Here is a 20,971-nt window from a genome sequence, read left to right as displayed (position 1 = left end):
CAAGCCCTATCTTTGAGGCAAGAGATTTATTGCATCTTCTACCTTGGTGCTGGCTGGAGGCTGAAGAAAGCAGAGGCAGAAGCCAAGGACAAAGCTGCAAGAGTCTTGGAACCAAGCAGAGAGATAGGCCTCTGAGCTAACCGGGCTATATTGAGAATAATAAAAGATCTGAACTCTTTTATCACCTGGCTGTGTTTTGGAAAAAGAAACACCAACAGTGGTCCATACTCTTCTTTTTCTGGGTGAGAATCTGAGCTGATTCTCTTCTTTACTGAACAATTTGAACTGTGATTTGAATCATCTTATTGTTGAAGAGAGTCACATCCACCAGAGTACATCATCATATAATCTTGTTGTTGCCGTGTATAATGATCTTTTGGTTCTGCTTATTTCACTCAGCATCAATTCATGCAAGTTTCTCCAGGCCTCTCTGAAATCATCCTGTTGGTCATTTCTTACAGAACAATAATATTCCGTAACATTCATATATCATAATTTATTCAGCATTCTCCAATTGATGGGCATCCATTTAATTTCTAGTTTCTAGCCACTACAAAAAGGGCTGCCACAAACATAAAATAGTAGATAAGCCATAAGCCGGATAAATAACAAAACAACTATAACCTCAGAGATATTTTAATTTGTATACTTTGTATTAGTAGTGATTTGTAGCATCTTTTTCATATGTTAGCTTGAATTTTTCTTTTGAAAACTAACTGTGTTCTTATCTTTGGAGAATGATTTTGTCTTTTTGTTGTTGTTGTTGTTTTTTGTAATCCTATGGGAGCTTTTAGTGATTGCTTTTTCCTTTTCTAAATGGAAAAAATCCTTTTCTAAATGCTAACATATAGTGAAACTTAATTCTACCACTATTTATATACATCAGTTTTATATAATGAAAGCTAATTATAATAAAAGGAACTGAGGAATCATTAAAATCCAAGAAATGCACCTAAGCAACAGGTCATTTGTATCAATTTAATCTGTTGGTTTCATTTTATAATTTGAGATACAGAATGAAGGGAAATAATTTAGAAATTATTTGTTTTCCTTAATATTTCTCTCTATATAATTGCATATTATATTTAATTACTTTTAAAAGTATTTTTGTTAATATTTCATTTGGCCTAGTTTTTGTTCTTACCATTAAATTTCTTGTTCTAGATGGAAAGTATATTAATTATTCATTTCAGAGATGATGTTTCTGTATTTTGTTTTAGAAGAGAATAAAAGGAAAAAAATGCCTTGCCAAGACCACCAAATCAAATTTTTTATGTCTTATAGGCTCTATTTTCAAATCAAATGTTTATCCCAGTTATCAACAGAACAGTGATAAATCCATGTTTGAATTTATAAATGGCATTCTTGTAATATGTGATTATCTGGATGATATAAAATATTTATATCCTCTCTGGAACCATGGTGACATAATAATTCTTTCCTTTTAAAGCATCAGAATTTTGAAGAACAGATGCAAGGCATGAAGACACAGCTAATTCAGCTAAGTACCTTACTTCGCTTGCTGGATAGTGGATTTTGCAGTTACTTAGGTATGTTATATGAATCAAAACTAATTCCTAATTTTGAAAGTAGTTTACAAAAAATGAAAATTTAAGGAACTCTTTGTTCTTTTAAATTTTCCTTTTCTCTTAAGAAAAAAAGGCTAAAACAGTTTTATAGACATGGAAAATGATTAACTCAAATGAATAGTCTTTTCATGATAATTATAATCTAGAAACAATACAATTGTTTGCTGAATCAAGTGTATATGACTATGTATGTATGTATAAAATCTATGTGTGTTTGTTTATACATACATACATACATATATATATAAAACTTTTTTACCCCTTTATAATTTAACCTGAGTTTTCATTATTTGATAATTAGGAATTTATGTTTAAACAAACCTGGACTAAATATGTCATAAGTTTCATATTGCTCTCATGCATGCCTTTTGTTTTAAAATTATTTGTTTTTTCCTTTCTTTTTAGAATCTCAAGACTCAGGATATCTTTATTTTTGTTTCCGTTGGCTTCTAATTAGATTCAAAAGGGAATTTAGTTTTCTAGATATTCTTCGATTATGGGAGGTAACAAGCTATATTTTATACTTACTGAATCTTTTATTCAGAGAAAGAAATTTTGTTAACTTAAAATTAATTTGTTAATTTTAATTTGTTAAATTAAATTTTGTTAATTTTGTATAACTGAAGTTTACTAATGTTTCTGAATGCATTAAGGTGTCCCATTTGAAATCTTTCCTTCTCTATTGTGAAAGTAGAAAAACAAGCCTTTATAACTAGACTGTTGGTGACAATGCTCACTATTTGAACCAGGTATTCTTCATAAATACTGTTTCTTAATGGTCCTTGTGCTTTACTGGGAGAGACCATCATTTTCAGATTGAGAAGATTTTTTAATCACTTTGTGCAGTTTTCAGAATGTTCTGAGTTCCAAAACAAAATTTCAGAAATAGTATTTGATATATTTTTGTAACTGGTGTCATATTTCATATTTCTCAATTTTTTTCACAATTTATCAAATTAATTTTTTAAAAGATCAGGACTTAGTTTTTAAGGAATGCCAAACTTGACTGTGTGGCATGACGAGGATGTTTTCTCATTCCAGAATACCATGGTTTGAATTATTTATATTTAGTTCATTTATTTGATAACAAAGAGGCCTTCCTTAACATACAGGGATACTCTAAGTCAGAGAATCTTTTTGTGTTTAGCATTGTGATTAATATAAACATAGCATTGTCTCTCAATCAAAATTTTAGAAATATATCTTAGAAATGTTAGGAATAATTTAAACAATTCTATCATTTTTATAGGTAATGTGGACTGAATTACCTTGTCAGAATTTTCATCTTCTTCTTTGCTGTGCTATTTTGGAATCTGAAAAGCAACAAATCATAGAAAAGCATTATGGTTTTAATGAAATACTTAAGGTATGTGATAATTTATTGAAATCATCATGGTTCCTGACTTTAACTATTTAGTAGACTTTCATTTGTTTCATTTTGGTGGCATTAACTTTTTGCAGTGGAGTATAAATAAATAAATAAAATCCAGGTATAGTAATATTATATGCCCATTGATCCAAATTTAAGCCATGTTCATTTGCCTAAATATGTCTTGTGCAAAATATGAATAGCATTGATAATTTTGATCTTGTTATCAGAGAGCTTTACTGGTTTTTCCACCAGAAACAGTAAATGAAGTTTTTCTCCCATCTCTACCACCTGTTGGAAGAGCATTGCTTTTGATGCTACAAAAGAAGTTATCACTTCATATGTCTGTTAACTGTCTTCATATACCCAGACTTAATAAATAATAGGAATCTAACGGCAAAACTCATAAAATCTTTAACCCTTCCTTATTTTCTCAAAGGTATAGATGACTGTGTGAATGGTGGAAGAGGGTCCTCAAGAGTCCTTCGTCCTAAGGAGTTTTTACAGCTTTGTCCCATGGCTGTCTTCTCACTTTTAGGATGACTGGATTTTAGAGTTGTTAAGGAACTTGGAGATCAGTTAAAGATAAATGATCTTGGTGCTGCTTCTTGCACCTATAGATGTGACTGTCTACCTCTGTAATAGAGCAGAGAAGTAGGCAGAGCAGGGAAGTTGCTGTGGTGGAATTCTTGGGATAGTTGGAATTTCCAATTTTTCAAGAAGCTGCTGTATAACTCTCATTAACATTATTGTTGGTTTTTAACAGACTTTTTTTTTTTTTCCAAGATATCTCTCAGTCTCTTCATTTTTGTGGGATTTTAATATTTATTTTGATGTCTTCTCCAGCATTTCACCTTCCTGGTTCAGCAGCCTTGACTCCCATAACGATACTTTATTCTTTCTCATTCATGATATTTGATATTTGATATTTGAGATAACTCTGTTATCTCAAACTACTTATAAAAAATAGCTCTAGGGGCAGATTGTTGATGTAGTGCATAGAGCACCAGCCCTGAAGTCAGGAGGACTTGAGTTCATAGCTTTCTTCAGACACTTAACACTTCCTGGCTGTGTGATCCTGGCCAAGTCATTTAATCCCAATTGCCTCAGCAAAAAAAAAAAAAAGCTTTAACCACATCACTCACATGTTCAGAAACTTTTTGTTGTTCTTTATTGGCTTGAGTGTGATGTAGGACGTTATGGCTTAAATTTTAATAGCTTAAATTGCACTAAGATTTTTGGAGTACCCTGTATAAAATTTCCTTAGCCTAACATTAAAAGTCTTTAGAATCTATCTTGAACCAACCTCATTTTTCTGTTCTCTTTTTTCCAATCAAAGCATTTATTTTTTCTCCCACTCTTACTCCCATTGAAAAGAAAAAAAAAAATTCAAGCAAAATCAAAACAAGGCACCTTGTTTGTGTCTAAAAAGTTTCATGCTGTTCCTTTATGCTGTACACTTCATCAAACCAGACTGTTGAATTAACATTCTTCGATATTCCCCTTCCCACCTTTGTGCTTTGCAAATAAACTTGACCTATGTCTTCTCCAGACTCTTAATTCTTCTGCAGCTTCATCTCTCACATCCTCTGAGGCTTAACTTAGCTTTCAGCTCTTCCATGAAGGCTTTTTCTTATTGTTATTGTTCTTTAACTCCTCGGTGGCTTTTTTTTACCTGTCCTTTTCTGTGTATATTGTGTCCCTTCAGTGGAATATAGAGCACATATATGCCTTGACTATTGAAGTATTTGAAATGGAATTTCTAGAGTCTAAAGGATCACCTCGAACAAAGGAGGTTGCTTTTTTGTTTGTTTGCTTGTTTTTTTTTTTTTTTTTTTTTTGCTAAGGCAATTGGGGTTAAGTGACTTGCCCAGGGTCACACAGCTAGGAAGTGTTAAGCGAATGAGACCAGATTTGAACTCAGGTCCTCCTGACTTCAGGGCTCTATACATCATGCCACCAAGCTGCCCCTCAAAGGAGGTGTTTTAATAATGGTTGATCTAAAGAAGACAAGTGAAAGTGACCCATTCTCAGCCTACTTGGAAGTTTTGGACTCCACATATTCTTTGTTTGCAAAACAGGATAGTGATGGGAAGTAATTACTTATTAGTGTCTGCCTGTATATTTTTCATTTCAAAAAGATTTTATTTTAGAAATTAAACCTGTATTTTAATCACTGCGGTGGTTCTAGACTTAGATGAGAAAATAAAACAGATATGTACTAATCATTTTTTTCTTACTCAAAGAGAAAATTATGTTTAACAAGGGGATATAAAATTTATCTAAATGAGATAAACTTTTTTTTCTTTGTACAGTTGTACAGTAACATTGTACAGTTACTAAACTTATTCCATAAACTTAAATGCTATTCTTTAGGATAGAAAGTTTAAGCATTTTGGTGGAGAGAATATTGTGTTTTTTTGTTTGTATAATGTGAATACTTGGATGGTAAAATTCATCATTGAAGTAGAACTGGCAACATTTACATGGTAGCATGAATGTCTAATTTCTGTCTAATGTCCGATTTCGGATTTCTGAATTCATTTTAGCATATCAATGAATTGTCTATGAAAATTGATGTGGAAGATATATTATGCAAGGCAGAAGCAATTTCAATACAGATGACCAAATGCAAGGTATGGCATAGTAATTTTAAGAATTTGGAAGAATTTGAGATGTATAGCAAGAGGAATTATTCCTTATTGGAGGTAAATGATAGTTTTAGGAATGCCAAGAAAATACTAGCCAGCTTTTTGGTATTATTATGGGTTTATATTCCTTAATTGAAAACTTTTCCCATTTAGGAAGTATCATATACTAAGATAATATAGCAAACTTTACTGAAAACACTTAAGAGGACTTGAGAGGGTACCAAATTTAACCTTGATAAATTAGCCAGTTGAATTAATAAATGCAGACTAGGACATTCTGTTAAGTTTGCAGTAGCAAACAATAGAGGTGATGTTCAGCAATAATTAAATGAATAGTATTTTGGTTTGTCTATTAAATTTTAATAATTGAACTTGTAAAACTATGATAAAACAATAATCCTTGTAAGAAATACACTAGACAAAAATATAATACAGAGTAATGATTTGGTTTGAACTCAACCTTAGTATTAATTTTGCTTTTTTAGAAAATAAAAAAAGTAGTTTTACTTTGTAAAATGAATTATAAATCCAATAACTTTAAGGATTTAAACACCAATTTCAGTAGGTAAATAAGACAGCCTGTTAAAGAAACTTTGAATAAAATAAGCCTTTTTTTTTTTGAAGCAATTGGGGGTAAGTGACTTGCCCAGGGTCACACAGCTAGGAAGTGTTAAGTGTCTGAGGCCAGATTTGAACTCAGGTACTCCTGACTTCAATGCTGGTGCTCTATCCACTGTGCCACCTAGCTGCCCCAAATAAGCTTTTTTTAAACACTGCCAAAAAAAATGCTTTTAGGATTTTCTTCTTATTCATATGACTCTTTAATTATTTGTTTTCTATCTAGGAATTGCCTCAAGCAGTCTGCGAAATTTTGGGACTCCAGAACAGTGAAATTACAACACCAGATTCAGATACTGGGGAAGATGAAAATGTTGGTGTGATTAGTTGTTCTACACCTGCATTTCAGAATAACTCCTTGCCTTTAATTGCTACCAGCGGAACCAAAGATGACAACATGAGGCAGTTAGGGATGTCACAAAGTGTCAGCAGATTAACACCTGCATGATCAGTCTTCTTTACTTAATTATTCAAGAGACATTTTGCTGCAATTCTTTTTCAAGTACTTGAAAAGTAGATATTTATAATTTGGAGTTGATTATGCTTTAAGGTTTTTGGAAAGAAAGTGTACTGTGATGTTCTTGCATTAAAGCTTTACAAAGATTTAAACTAATTATTTTTGTAGTCAATTCTACCAAATAGCCTTTTCTTTTCAATAACATTCCTTAATATTTTTATAGCGAAATGCATTTTTTTTCTTGCTGATAAACTGGAATTGCATAATATTTTAAGTGGATGAGTTGAAAATTATGCACTTTTAAAAGCATTTACTTTGTTTACCAGAAGTCTTAGTGGTTTTTGTATTTGATGGAATTAAAATTGTAGCCTGCAGCCAAGTTGAAAAGTAGTTTATTTACTAGTAGAGATGATTTGACAAAAAAAAAAACAAACCAAAACAAAGCAACAAAAAGGGATTTGTTTCTTAACTGTTTACAAAAAAATGCTCTGCTTAAGTATTTGTGCTGATTGAATGTAGATTTGAATTGGACATTTTAAAATTCAATTTGAGGCCCACAAAATGCTCTGTTTTTCCTACATGTGGAATAACAGTATATTTTTACATGTTAACATCTTTTCACTATATACTACCTATATGAACACTTATTTATAAGCATTAAAAGGATAGGCATATTTTCATTATTCAGCATAATAAATTTGACTTGATTTGTACAAATTTGACTAAAGTAATGCATATCTTCATTTTGAATTCTTTTTTCAAAACTATTTTCTTAACTAAAGATTTATTTCATGAAAATGCATTGAATCCTCTTCCTAGAGTAATTTTAAAATTGTTAGTAATCTGACTTTACTAATAATGTTTATTCTTTCCTAATAATGCATTAACTGATTAGTAAACTCTTTAAATTTTTATGAAGACTCCTGAAAAGAAACCTTAAAATATTTGTAAAATTACAAAGATAGTGATCACATTTCTCATAATAATGCATTTTTTGTATATGACAAAGGTTGTTTGTTTAAACCACACTATGTACTGCATGACTTCTTAAAGTTACGTGGAATTAACATAAATAATTCACTGTATTGTAATTTGTTAACTACTGTACATATTATGAAATAAACCTGAAGTTGATTTAGTGTTTTCAATTAAATCACACTTAAGGGGAAAGTCTCTTGTTAAGTGTAGAGGAAAAAAGAAAGTCCAAATTGGACTTCAGTATATCTTAGATTTTATATACTTGAAATAATTATTTGAATGAATTGTGGAAATGAGATAGAAATTTGCCCATACATAAAAACAAATTTTTGATCACAGATCTAGAACAGGCAGTGCTGTTGGCTACAAAGAAGATTATTATCTAGTCCTTCAAGATATCTTCTTGAACCTGATGTTCACAATATAAAAAGAAAAAAATTAACATAGTACTAAAATGAGCAGAAGATGGATTATTTCAGGAAGTTGGGGAAGCTAAGCAAACTTTCTTCTCTAGTCCAATAGATGTTGAAAATCATTACAGTGGAACCATTGTATTTTAGCTTTTAATATTACATGTGTTATCTTTTATCTGTTAATAATGAATAAGGCTATTCAGAGAAAAAGTAAACTAATCTAAAGCTCAACATCTCCAGTCTTTCATTTCCTGTTATCCAGGAAATTACTAGAACATCATGATGCCCTTCTTGTTCTTCCTGCCTAAATGTTAGCCTTTTCTGGAGCAAAGGATGATGGGAAATGGGATGAGTGAATGGAAGAGCTTCCTGTGCAGTTTGCCATTTACTTTGATTTTTATTACTGTATATACACTTTGCAAGTTGAACAGTAAAATTAGACACTTTAAAAATTTAACTTTTAAAAAACCATTTAAACTAAATATGCTATCATTTTTCACATAAAAATATTATTAAAATTTTTTTACTGGCTCTGACCAAAACTACATCAACACAGCAAAAAGCAAAATGGAGAGTAAATATTTTGAACTACATAGACAAAACAAAATTCAGTCAGATGCTGAGTCCTGAGTTATCCTTTGGGAATGGTCTTTAGAGTTTTCAACTAACTGTGATATACAAGCATATGCTTAAAAGAGTCTGAATGGCAAAATGAAAAGAATCCCAGATTAGAAACTAGAAAATTAGCTTCTAGTTCAATCCTAACTTCTTTAGCTAGCCAAATATGACTCCCAGTCTTTTCATTAAGAAATAAGAGAATAACAACTTTCTTGTCTGCTTCACCAAATAAGATGATGCTTATGTAATAAGCACTTTTTCTGAAAATTTTAAAGCACCATTTAGATATGAAGGATTTAGACAGGACTGTTATGAAAAAGTTTGACAAAAGGTACCACAATTAAGGTAAAATGCTTAGAAAATTGTAGAGAGCTAAAATAGGCTATTTTTACTTATTGAACTATCTGTCTAGAGTGCTTTTTACTTCTAGGATCTCCATTTTAATAATTTAATATTATGTATTTCACAGCTGAAAATTTTTCACTAAGAGCAAAAGGTCTATAGACTTGTCCCATAAGGACATGACAAATTTTTCCTATTTAAAATAGCCTATTCAACATGGATTGAAGACAATGTAAAAATGTATTCACAAATAGCAAAACTGAAAGCTAAGAAAAACCATTTCCGGAAAACAACAAAAAATATTAGCTTCCAAAACCTTGAACAGAATTTTTAAAAAGATGTTGATCCCTGATAAACTTAGCATTTCCAAAGCATTTTGCAGATATTAACTAATCTTCAGGATACAGCTTTAAAGAATATGCTAAAATTAGAGGGAGTTGTGTATTAGGAGGTAATTATTCCAAATTTCCTATAAACTTGCAAAGATTTAGCATCATCAACCTGTTGCACTTCAGATGAAAAGAAAAGGTGAACTCCCCCCTCCCCCAACCTATTTTCTTTGAATCATAAACACTCGTACAATCAATAAGAATTTATTTGTTAAATGACTATGCCAAGTGCATTGTGCTAAAGCATTTTTGGATACAAAAAGAGACAAAAAAACATTCCCAAAGTAATAATGTTGAAGTAAGCAATTTATCAGCTAGTTTAACCATCCTGATAACATGGGATATCTTACCTGTTTTTTTTTTTTTTTTTTTTTTTTTGTTATGCTAAGAAAAATAAAAAGTATGACACAGTGTTCTATATTCTAATTAGGATTCATGTAAAACTAGGAAGCAGTTTAAGATTACATAAATCTTGTTTTGATTAATAAAATCTTGATTGAGAACTGGAGGGAGCCATCTAAGTCCAATTTCCTCAATTTAAAAACAAACTAAGATAAGTGATTTGCCTACCTAAACTGAACTTACTTCCTTTGAATTCCAGGTTCACCTCCTTTTCATTGGACTACATTGCTTATCTTTTTGCTGTGATAATCCAAAAAAGGCTCATTATTTGAAGGACAAAAACTAGTTATTAGCAAATCAGGGTGTGTTAGCACAATCCTGCAGAAACTCAGATTGTTAGTAGCTATGTTGTTAGATTGTATTGGGAAAGGGCAAGCATGCTCACTCTAGGAGCAATAAATGATGCCATGGTAACAAGAAACAATTTCAGTACTTTTTAGGTTGCTTAATTTAGATATTTAGCATGACAACTTGGTTTTAGAGTCAAATCTATTGTGTTATGGACTTGGAAGGAAAGAGAATATTAAAGTCTTCCAAACAGCTGTCTATAAACAAGTCAATGTCCCTATTGTGCAGAATTAAAATCTGCATTTTTTTTTTAATAGCAAAAGGCTAATACAAACATTAAGTACACAAAGAGAATATTGTGGAAGCACTTTTCTTATTGTTAGTTGGTTTCATTTTATGTAAAAAATATTTTAAATCATATTTAGTAAATTTCCCTTTTCAGAATACATTGATATTTCTAGGAATTAGTTTTGAAGAAAAAGCATGTTTAAGTTAGTTAAGCTAATTATAACAATTATTGAATATCAACTAACAAAAGGAAGGGTTCCCCAGGATAAATAGGACATTTCAGGAGATTATTGGTCTGTAAAATCCTGCTTGTGAGGCCAAGGCTTTATGAAATGAAAATTGTCCTTCCTTCTTAAAGAAGACCATGTCATCAAGGAGTTGAAACTATGCATGCAAGTGAATTGAATTTAAGTGAGGGAGGACTGTGCAAGGTTATTCGCCTCACTTTCCCCCCCAGAGCCACCTGGGTTAAGGGGCCAGATATAGATCAGTACAACTAGAGATGGCCCTGGATGCAGTGAGAGTACTTGGCTTTTTTAAGCTGAGGTCTTCAACAGGTGACTGAGGCCATATTCATTTAGTGATTAAGACTAGGTAATTAAGGATAGAAATCCTGAGAGTCTTCTCTTCTCAAATTTATTTATTTAGATTTGATTTTATTTTGACTAGGTGAAAGAGATGCTCACTGGAGGCTGAGATAATGGGAAGATAGAGAATGAAGGTGCAATGCAGTGCTGAAATATTTGGTGTGAGCTAATTTAGTTATGCTGATTTAAAAAAAAAAAGTCAATGCTTATGAGCTATGATTTTGAATGGCACACCCATAATGTGCCATTGTAGAATTTAGAATTATTATTCTGAATGTCTGAGAATTGTGCCAAGATTAGAGCTTCTATCAACTCCCCTCTTTTCCTTTCTAAGGAAGACATTAGTGTCTTTAACTGAGTTTGTTTGTCTTTTAATTTGCAACTAATGTCTACTGTTGCCCTTCTATAGAAATCTTAAAAGGATTATTTTCCACTCCCTCTGTGTTTATATAAATAAGAAAAACTTTTGAGCAAAACTTGTAATAGGTCAGTAAATAAAGAATCCACCAGGTGGATCAAATTGGTAACGGCAGTAAGAGATGATCATTGTAATTTAAGTGAAGAAAACAAAGTACATCAAGGGCAAATGGTTGGGGGAGCATAAGGGAAAGGGGAAAAGAAATAGAAAGGTAAGATGATTTGCTCCCTAATCTTCAAAAGATTAACAGATTAATTGAAGTCACTGTGAAATAAAGAATTGAGCTTAATTTTTATTTGCCTATACATTTGCACAATGTGCTTAATTTGTGGAGATAACTCTTCTGAGCTAAAGGATGAGCATGCCCAACAAGAAGGAAGAAACTTTCCAAGTAAATGCCTGGCCCCCCTCCCACCCCTTATTTCTCCTGCCCTACTATCCCAGGTCCTAGACATGTGTTGGTCAGCACCCATTTGTAACATGCAAACTCTCTATTGATATATTTTGCCACCTAGCCAGTGGTACAATTCATGAAAAAAGGACAGTTGGTCATCACACTACTGGTTGGCAGTGTGTATATATATATATATATATATATATATATATATACACACAAAAAAAATGTAAGAAAGATACATTCAGATAGGGTCTGCAGGGAGCATGCATGGTTAGAAAAAAGTGGGAAAGAAATAGGCATGGAAGACACAGAGAAATGACACGTGTATGTACGTGGCTGGTAAAGTTCATATCTCTTAACACTTCTGAGGTATCTGTGTCCATAGTTAATCAGCATAGTTAATAATAGTTAATCTATATCTACTACTGAACATTCTGCTTCCACTTTCTACTGGGTATCACTATCTCTGCTGTTGACTGAATATTTTTTCATTATAAACCTAGTGGATATCTTTTCTGGTCATGTAGCTGGTAAGCTGCAATCTTCTTGATCTCTGGTTTTCAGGGCTATCTGCTGCTCTCCTCCCATCTATGATCTACTGATCATAGTGGCTAGAAAGCCTAACCTTGACAAGGACAAGCTAAAGCCACATTGGTGCGAGATCATGGCTATAAGTCACCGTATCTAGCCAGGTGACCAACAAAAGCCAATAATATCCCAGGCCTTTTACATTAAAGCACATTCTTTTGACTATCTTGATTTGATTATAGCCTTGGTCTCAGGAAACTATCTAATTTGGAGTTAGAAAATTCCTTGTTATTAACAAACCCTGATTGTGAATCAGTGTCCTCGAACCTGTTTTGTGGGACTCTGTCCCCTTACTTTTCCCAACCTTCCTTTCCCTCTCTCCCCCAACTCCCTGACTGATGTGAATAAAGCTAAATTGGGATAATTGTCACTTGGTTTAATTAATTAAATTCAGATTACTAATACATACTAGAAAGATAGGAATCTACCCTATTTTTAGTATTTCTAGAAAATGAGGTTCTCCAGGTTAAGTATAAGTCACATTTCTTTATTTCAATCTTTGCACATTGTTTTTTTCTTCCTTATATAATCTTATTTTGCTTTATGCTAAGATGTTCACATATCTCTTACATTGTTGAGTATAAAATTGGACACTAGGGAGTATAAAAAAGTTTTTGTTCTATAGAATTTTTGTGCTAAAATTGATTTCTATATCTTAGCATTAGTTTTCCAGATATCTTCTGCTTCTCTGGAGGCACAGAATGCAATAATTCATATATTACCACTTCTTTCAATTATTATTATACTTAGCATATGCCAGGTTTTAGAATAATACCTTTAGTATCAGTAGAATGTAACCTCTTTGAAGTCAGACTATTTAATTTTTGTTGTATTTCCAGTGCAGGCATTTTAAAAACACTTATTGAAGTTTGCTTGGGGCCTCATTGTGATGATATATTTTGGACTTACTTTCCTGAGGCCCCCAAATACCATAATTTCCATAGTGACTATATCAGAATGGTTAATGTTAAACTTTTATTCCCACCCTTAAAGTCTAAACAAGTCTAAAGGTTGGAACCTCTTGTAAGGTGGATCAAAATACTAATGTTTCCCGAAATTAAGATGACTAAACCATTTTTACAGTTTTTCAGTAAACATCCTCATGTTTGAACTTTTTAATTTGAAGTAATATAATGTGGGAAGAACAGAGGATTTGGGAGGAGGATGGTTGGGTTCTAATGTTGGCTTCATTAGCTATGTGGTCTGGGGCAAGTTAAGTAATTTCTCTGGCATTCAGTTTTTTCACTTAAATGAAGACACTGAACAACTATGTCAAGAGTCTGCAAATTATGCTCCCTGGGTCAAAGCTGGCCAATGGTGTGTTTTGTTTTGTTTTGTTTTGTTTTTTCTTCTTTGTGTTTTTGTTTTTATAGTAATGAGCTAACATTGGATCTTACATCTTAAAGTTGGTATTTGAAAATGTAAGAACTATTTTATCCCATGGGCCATTCCAAGGTAGGTGGTGGATCAGATTCAGCCATAGTTTGCCATATTGATACTAGATGATATTTATAGTCCTCAGTTCAAAGAGTCTATGAATCTAGAATTGTTGACTCATGTCTACCTATTGATTCCAAGGCCTGAGTTCAAATCTACCTTGGACAAGGAATAATAACAGAAGGGATGATAACCTTCCCTTGCAAGGTTATTGCGAAGATCAAGTGAGATAATATTTGTAAAAAGTGCTTAGCAAAGTGCCTGGAACATAATAGACATTGTAAATGTTTATTCCTTGCTCTCCCTCCTTTAGGCAAAAGAAAGGTATTAGATTCTTTACCTGATCCACATTTTTATACCTATTTTTTGGATACTGTTACTCTAAATAAAGATGTTTTGAACTACTGTCCCATTTAGAAAAATTATCATACAATCGTATGCAATGTCAACCCAAGTCTACATAATGCCAACACCACCCTCAATTAAATCAAATGAAATGGAAAATATGGTCAAACTGATTGACTTAATTGCTTGGTTAGATTACAATAATTTTTTCACTGTGGTGTGGAAGTTACCTTGGGTTTGTAAAGGTTATTCCAGCACAAGCTGTTACACAATATGCCATAAAGGAAAACTTAGGATAAGGTTTGGTAATGATATGTCTCTTCTCTAAGAACCAATTTAACTAAGTTGAGGAAGTTCATATTCAGGCTGGCGATGGAATTATGAATCTTTGAACTCAGCCAATGTTGAAGGCCATGTACTAAGTTATAAAGAAGTTGTGATTTATGGGAATGGAAATTGATAAAATCATGATTCTTTGAAATATTGAAGTAACTCCATTTATTCATCCACATGAACACAATCACACACAATCTCTCCTTATTGGATTACTATGCATTTTGTGTGATCTTCTAGAAGCACTTCCAGTCCTGTTCATAAAATCCTAGAATGGTTCATATTTATAATCAATCTCTAGTTTCATCAATATACTAAGCAGGTGTCTAGCCTGATCAATATACTATTTAAAAATTTTAATTTTATTTTTCAAATAAAAATATATTTTGTCTCCTTCCCCTCTCCAGTAGAAAAAAAAGGAAAGAAAACCAAATCACTTGTAATAAATATACATTAGTGAAACAAAATTTTCACATTGGTCACATCCAAAAAAGAATTATGTCTCAATATGCACCCTGAGTTCATGGCTTTTCTTTAAGGCAGTACATATAGTATGCTTCATCATGGATCTACTGGAATCATGGTTAGTCATGACTGCTGAGCAGTATAATTTTAATTTTGATATGTAACCTGAGGTTCTGATCTCAGTTTAACTCTTGTTTCACTTGAATGAATCACTTTTCCTATTCTTTAGTTTAATTTCATTCTCTTCAAGTAAACCATAAATTATTTGGCTATTGATCCCCTTTTTTTTTTTTAAATTGTGGTAGAGACTATAAATATTAAAGCATGTGTAAGATGAGTTGATGATTTCTGAACATCTTTCACTTAAATATATATTACTGATAACTATAATAAATAACATTTATGTTGTTCTTGTTTTCACAAAAGTAATATTTATCTAATGATATAATTTTTTAATAGCGCTTCCTGTACATTATCTCATTTGGTCTTCATGATAATGCTATTAGATGCTATTCTTATTCTCATTTTATAGATGAATTATATGTAGGTTCAGAAAATAATATAATTGGTTACAAGTTAAATGTCTTTATTTTTCTTGGTTATCTGCTTCTCACTCTCTGGACTTATTATTTTTTTTTAAATAATAGCTTTTTATTTTCAAAATATATGCAAAGATAGTTTTCAACATTCATCCTTGTAAAACCTTGTGTTTCAAATTTTTCTCCTTTCCTTTCTCCAGGAGCAAGTAATCTAATGTATGTTAAACATATACAATTCTTCTATAAATATTTCCACATTTATCATGATGCACAAGAAAAATCAGATCAAAAAGGAAAAAAAAATGAGAAAAAAAACAAAAAGCAACAACAAAGAAGGTGAAAATACTATGTTGTGATCCACATTCAGCCTGACTGTCCTCTTTCTGGATACAGATAGCTCTCTCCATCACAAGTCTGTTGGAATTGGCCTCAATCACCTCATTGTTGAAAAGAGCTATGTCTCTGAACTTCTTTCTATATCATTTCCTAACAGCTTTCTCACACTGGAAGATCTCTCCATTTCTGCAGTTCCTTCCTCTGATTGGTTTGTTCCTCCCTTAGTGTCCATTTTAAAGGCAGTTAGTTCCCAGGCTAGCCATATGTATTCCTTTTTTATTCTCCAGGTTGTAGTCCTGACTCTCTGGAACTTTTTCTCCACCTTTCTTCCATGTTCTAGACCTTGCTTTTCAATTTTCTTTTATTGTTGTCTTCCCCCATTAGAATGTAAGAACATTGAGCACAGATACCATCTTCCTTTTGCTTGTATTTGTTTTCTCAGTGCTTGGCACAGTGCCTGGAAGTACTTAATAATTTAAACACTTAATAAATGCTCATTGGATTGAAGTTAATTGAAATGGGGGGGTCATGTTTTTAGATGAAGAGTAAGTAGCTATGGTAGATTTGGGGCAAATTGCAATAATAAGTAACCATTTGACTGACTACTTCAAAGAATATGACTATTTTATCAAGATAAATCATGGGCAGCTGTGTCTATAGCTGTATCTCAACATCTTACCAATTCATTCATTTCAAATTGTGGTATCAACCCAATTTGACTAAATTTTAGATGTAAATTGATTAGATGTTTTCTGTGATGTAGTCAGAAAATTATGTGGAATCCATTCCTATCCTTTCTTCGTTTTGGTTTGCAACTTATTTCAAAATGTCAGTTTCTGAAATATTAAAAGGGTATTGGCTGTGAATAAATGTCATAATCTTGCCTTTATTTAAAAATACTCTCTAGTCCTATAGCAATAAATAATAGATAGGAAGGAAAAGACATTTTTAGTTAAATTATATAAATGTAGTTTAAATTTTTTCCCTTGTTCATAGAACTTCATCTTTGATAGTTGTCATGAATGATGTTCATTTACATATGAAGACTATTTTCAGAACAAAACATAGTACCAGTGCATAGTAAGCTCGATAGATGCTTGTATATTGGTTGGTTGATTGTTGAAAGGTAGGAGAGGTACTTGCAACCATAGCAAGGATTCTTAACTTCTTTTCGGGTTATGGATTCCTCTGGAAGTTGATGAAGTCTATAGATCCCTCCTCAGAATAAAGTTTTTAAATGCATAAAATCAGATGTTTAGGATTACAAAAGTAACCAATTATTATATTAAAATGTAGTGATCAAAATATTTTAAAACATTCTAAGTGTTGACTCTAGGTAAATCACCTCTGAATTAGAAATAATGATTCATTCCTGTTTATTACACTTGCTCTTAGCTATTTTTTGCCTTGATGTAATAATAACAATTACCATTTATATAGTACCTATTATATGCCAGGAACTGTGCTAAGCCTTTTACAAACATTATTTCATTTTATTCTTATAAAAATCCTGAGAAGTAAGTGTTATTACTATCTCCATTTTATATGTGAGAAAACTGAGTAAGATTAAATGATTTGGAAGGGATTATAGTTAGTAATTTGATTGGAATTTAAATCTTCCTGTCTCCAAGTCTAGTTCTCTATCCAATATACCACTTAGTTGCTTTCATGTTTGTTATCCATTTAACATTTTCTATTTTTAAGGATAAGAATAGATGATTTTTTACATTAATTATATATGCAAAGTTGCTTTGAATGCTTTGAAAATAAAATGGGGATTAGGAATTAAAACTGAATTTACCAAGAATGTCATGCTAAAATATCTTCACTTTCTTATTTGATAAAGTTACTTTAGCCATATCCATTCATAAATGAATATGTAATATATCTTGATTTCAACAAGGGACTTAGCAAAGTCAAAGTCTCTTATGGTATTTTTGCAGAAAAAAATGGAGAAATGTTACTGTTAGTTAAATGTTAAGCAACTGAACCTAAAGTTTTGATTTTTAAGAATGTCAATCTGGAAGTAGCTTCTAGTGTCATTTCAGAGAACCCTCTACTCAACTCTATCATGTTCAAAGTTTTTAATTGCTTGAATGAAGACAAATATTTCACATTTTCAGATAACATAAACCTGAAACAGACAAATATATTGGATAAGAGAATAAAGACTCAAAAAAAAAACAACAAAAAAAAAAAAAAACAAAACAAAGATCTTGGCAGTTGGGAACAATGAACCTGAGTAAAAAAGATCTCATTGAAGAGGTACAAATTATACTTTTGCATTTAAGTTTAAAACATCAGTTTCACAGGTAAAGAATAGGTGAGATGACCTAAAAATGCTTATAAAAATATTCGGAAGATTTTAGCTAATTGCAAACTCAATGAAAACCAACAATATGATGAATTTGTCAAAAAATTTGTGTAATTTTAGTAAATGTAGACTACAATAATGAATGTATTAGTCCTCCTCTGCTCTTTGTGGGTTAGATCTTAGCAACTTAACTTTCCAAGTTATTAGTTTGTCTTTCAGAATGAAAATGGAAGAGAAGAAGTGAGGAAGATGATCATGTCTAGCTAGTGTAACTCTCAGCATCTAAGATGGTACCACAACCGAGGATATGAACAAAGCAACTTATTTTCTTAACAACTGCTCATTTATATCTTAGTTATCTTCATTTTTACCTCCTCCTATAAAATGAAGATAACTGTAGCATTTATAGGGTTTTTGAAAAGATCATATGAGTCAGATATGTAATGTACTACATTATATCTATTGCAGCCAGCATCTAAGTGGCACAATGGACTAAGTGGTACAATGGTATAGAGTATTGGTCCTGAAGTCAGGAAAATCTGGATTCAAATCCTCAGATACTTTTTAGCTGTAGGTAGATCACTTAACCTATCCTCCTTAGTTTCTTCAATAATAAAAAGGAAATAATAATAGTACTGACCGCCTCTGTAATCACAAGGATTTAATAAATTAATATTTGTAAAGTCCTAAGCACAGTACCTGGCATATAGTTGGTGCCTAATAAATGCTTATTTCCTTCCTTTGCAAATATTGATATACATGCTAAATAATAGTAGTAATAATAATACATATTACATATGTTAGATATAATAGACTGATTTCTATTTATTAGTTGAAAGATTATGGGAAAAAGTCAATCCTTTTGAACTTCATTTCTCAGTTCTAAAATGGAGATATCAATACTTACACTATGTATCTTACACAGTTATGGAAAAATGTGCAAAAGTCATATACTTTATAAATATGAGAGTGTTATTACTATTGATGATTAATATATGGGTACTTTCACATTTTACATTCCCTCCTCTTTCCAAGCTTTAGAGGAATACTTGTTTAACATGCTTATAGTACCTGACCTGTAGTTAATTCAAATACACCAATTTTTCTGCAATAAAACTACTCTGTATGGAATATGAAAAACACTGCTTTGTATTTACATCAATGAACATTTACTGGGAAAGAGTGTATGTTATTATGAGAGCTATCACACTAAAATAATAAAAGACATTTAAGGCATAAAAATGTTAATGTGTGGAAGAATAGAATATGATGGCTTAAGGGCTTTTAATATTTTTTGGGAGGAGAAATGAGTAGGAAGCTCAGGCCAAGTTGTTTTCTTGTATAAAGAAAGTTTCCTTATATGTTGTTTGCTCAATATATAAGTAAAGGTCATGTGAAATAAAAAAAAAAAAAATCTCTATGTTGAAGACAATCTAAAGGCGCATGTCTTTAATCTGGCTGTAGCCATCTCAGCCAGAAATGAGACTCTGTCTAATCAGTCTTGCATCAGTTCCTAGTTACGCATATAAAGAGCCGAGGGAGAGAAGATTCACTGTTCCTTGTTCAGCACGCCAACTCTGGACGGCTCCCGGAGTGACTGTTCATCTTCCCTAGCCTCCCATATTATAGTCTTCTACTTTGCCGCTAAAGCTGAAAACTCAATCTTGGCCACTAGTTCGCTGGTTCCCCCTGCTGAAGAGAAAGGAAATTACACAGATTCCCCATGCAACCCGCCATGATGATGTTTTCCAGTAAATATTGGGCAAGGAGGGGGCTTTCTTTGGACTCAGCAGTGCCTGGAGAGCATCAGCTACTCGACGACTTAACAGTGAGTATCAAAGAATTGGCCCTTTCAAAAGAGCATTTCTTAAACTGTTTACTGTCTTGTTCCCAACAATATCTATCTGAGGGTTAGTAGACTTGTGCATATCACCACATACACTCTCTAGATCTCCTCCTGTAATAAATTAAAACTCAACAATTTACTAAAGTAACATATCTCCATGTCTTTCTAGATTCCTTTCTAAAATTTAGATTCTAGTTTCAAAAAAATTATTTGGAAAACATCTTTTAAAAAGTTATAGAAAATAAAAGAAAGAATTTGTAAGGAAATATTTCTTACTCTAGCATAGGAAAATGTGTATTAGATTTAGGAAGGATATTCTTGATTTGGACGAACAGGGAAGAGTTAGATTTTCTTCACTTTCACCAGTATATTGTTGTTTTATACACATGCTCTCTGCAATTTTAAAGTACAGTTATTGTTTTCTATTTTTTTCCAAAATTATTTTCAGTAATCATTCTTGGATTTAAAACTTTTTAAAACTGTAACAAAAAAGATGGATTCATTTTGAAAATGTTTTTCCTCAATTTAGTTTTAAAGTTGTTTAAAAAAAAAGAGTAAAGTAAAATGTTTTCAATTTCTGATTTGAGATGAAAACTGCAGTGAAAGAAAATATATCCAGATCTTCATGCAATGAAAATATTGCTGATATATTGCAATAATGACACTTCATTATTGCAATAGCACAACTTATCAACTGTTTTTAATTCTGTGGGGAGAAAAAAAAATCTGTTTGAATATCTTAGCTCTGTGGGTAAGCTAGAAGACTTCATTATACTTACATATTATTACTACTAAATGAGTTGGTAAATTTTATCATTGTAATTATGATGCTTTGATGAGCTAGTTAAATCAATTAAAAAAATTTTTAAATAAATGTAAGTGGCTTTTTTGCATTTTAATAATACATAGATAGTTTACAGGAGCTAGCAACTACATTAAGAATTTCTAAAGAATGAAATACTAA

At 31.8% G+C, this 20,971-nt stretch overlaps 2 protein-coding genes across 3 annotated transcripts in view; both read left to right on the top strand.

The window, feature by feature from the left end:
- TBC1D15 (TBC1 domain family member 15) overlaps nucleotides 1-7,823 on the top strand; it is a 105,612-nt gene extending 97,789 nt beyond the window's left edge. Inside the window, exons 13-17 of one of the 2 annotated variants that reach the window (XM_023504307.2) lie at nucleotides 1,451-1,550; nucleotides 1,995-2,092; nucleotides 2,839-2,955; nucleotides 5,508-5,594; nucleotides 6,454-7,823. In XM_023504307.2, coding sequence (XP_023360075.1) covers nucleotides 1,451-1,550; nucleotides 1,995-2,092; nucleotides 2,839-2,955; nucleotides 5,508-5,594; nucleotides 6,454-6,675 — 624 coding nt within the window. In that variant the 3' untranslated portion in view covers nucleotides 6,676-7,823. The remainder of the gene's footprint in view (nucleotides 1-1,450; nucleotides 1,551-1,994; nucleotides 2,093-2,838; nucleotides 2,956-5,507; nucleotides 5,595-6,453) is intronic. The other variant, XM_012550480.3, reaches the window with a different exon arrangement.
- Nucleotides 7,824-17,384: 9,561 nt separating this feature from the next.
- TPH2 (tryptophan hydroxylase 2) overlaps nucleotides 17,385-20,971 on the top strand; it is a 141,839-nt gene continuing 138,252 nt past the window's right edge. The window contains exon 1 of the mRNA XM_031938912.1: nucleotides 17,385-19,989. Within this exon, the coding sequence (XP_031794772.1) occupies nucleotides 19,885-19,989 (105 nt within the window). The 5' untranslated portion in view covers nucleotides 17,385-19,884. The remainder of the gene's footprint in view (nucleotides 19,990-20,971) is intronic.

The sequence above is a fragment of the Sarcophilus harrisii genome, chromosome 5, assembly GCF_902635505.1.
Source record: "Sarcophilus harrisii chromosome 5, mSarHar1.11, whole genome shotgun sequence".
In the NCBI taxonomy this organism is placed as follows: Eukaryota; Metazoa; Chordata; class Mammalia; order Dasyuromorphia; family Dasyuridae; genus Sarcophilus; species Sarcophilus harrisii.
This window is presented reverse-complemented; position numbering and strand designations above follow the sequence as displayed.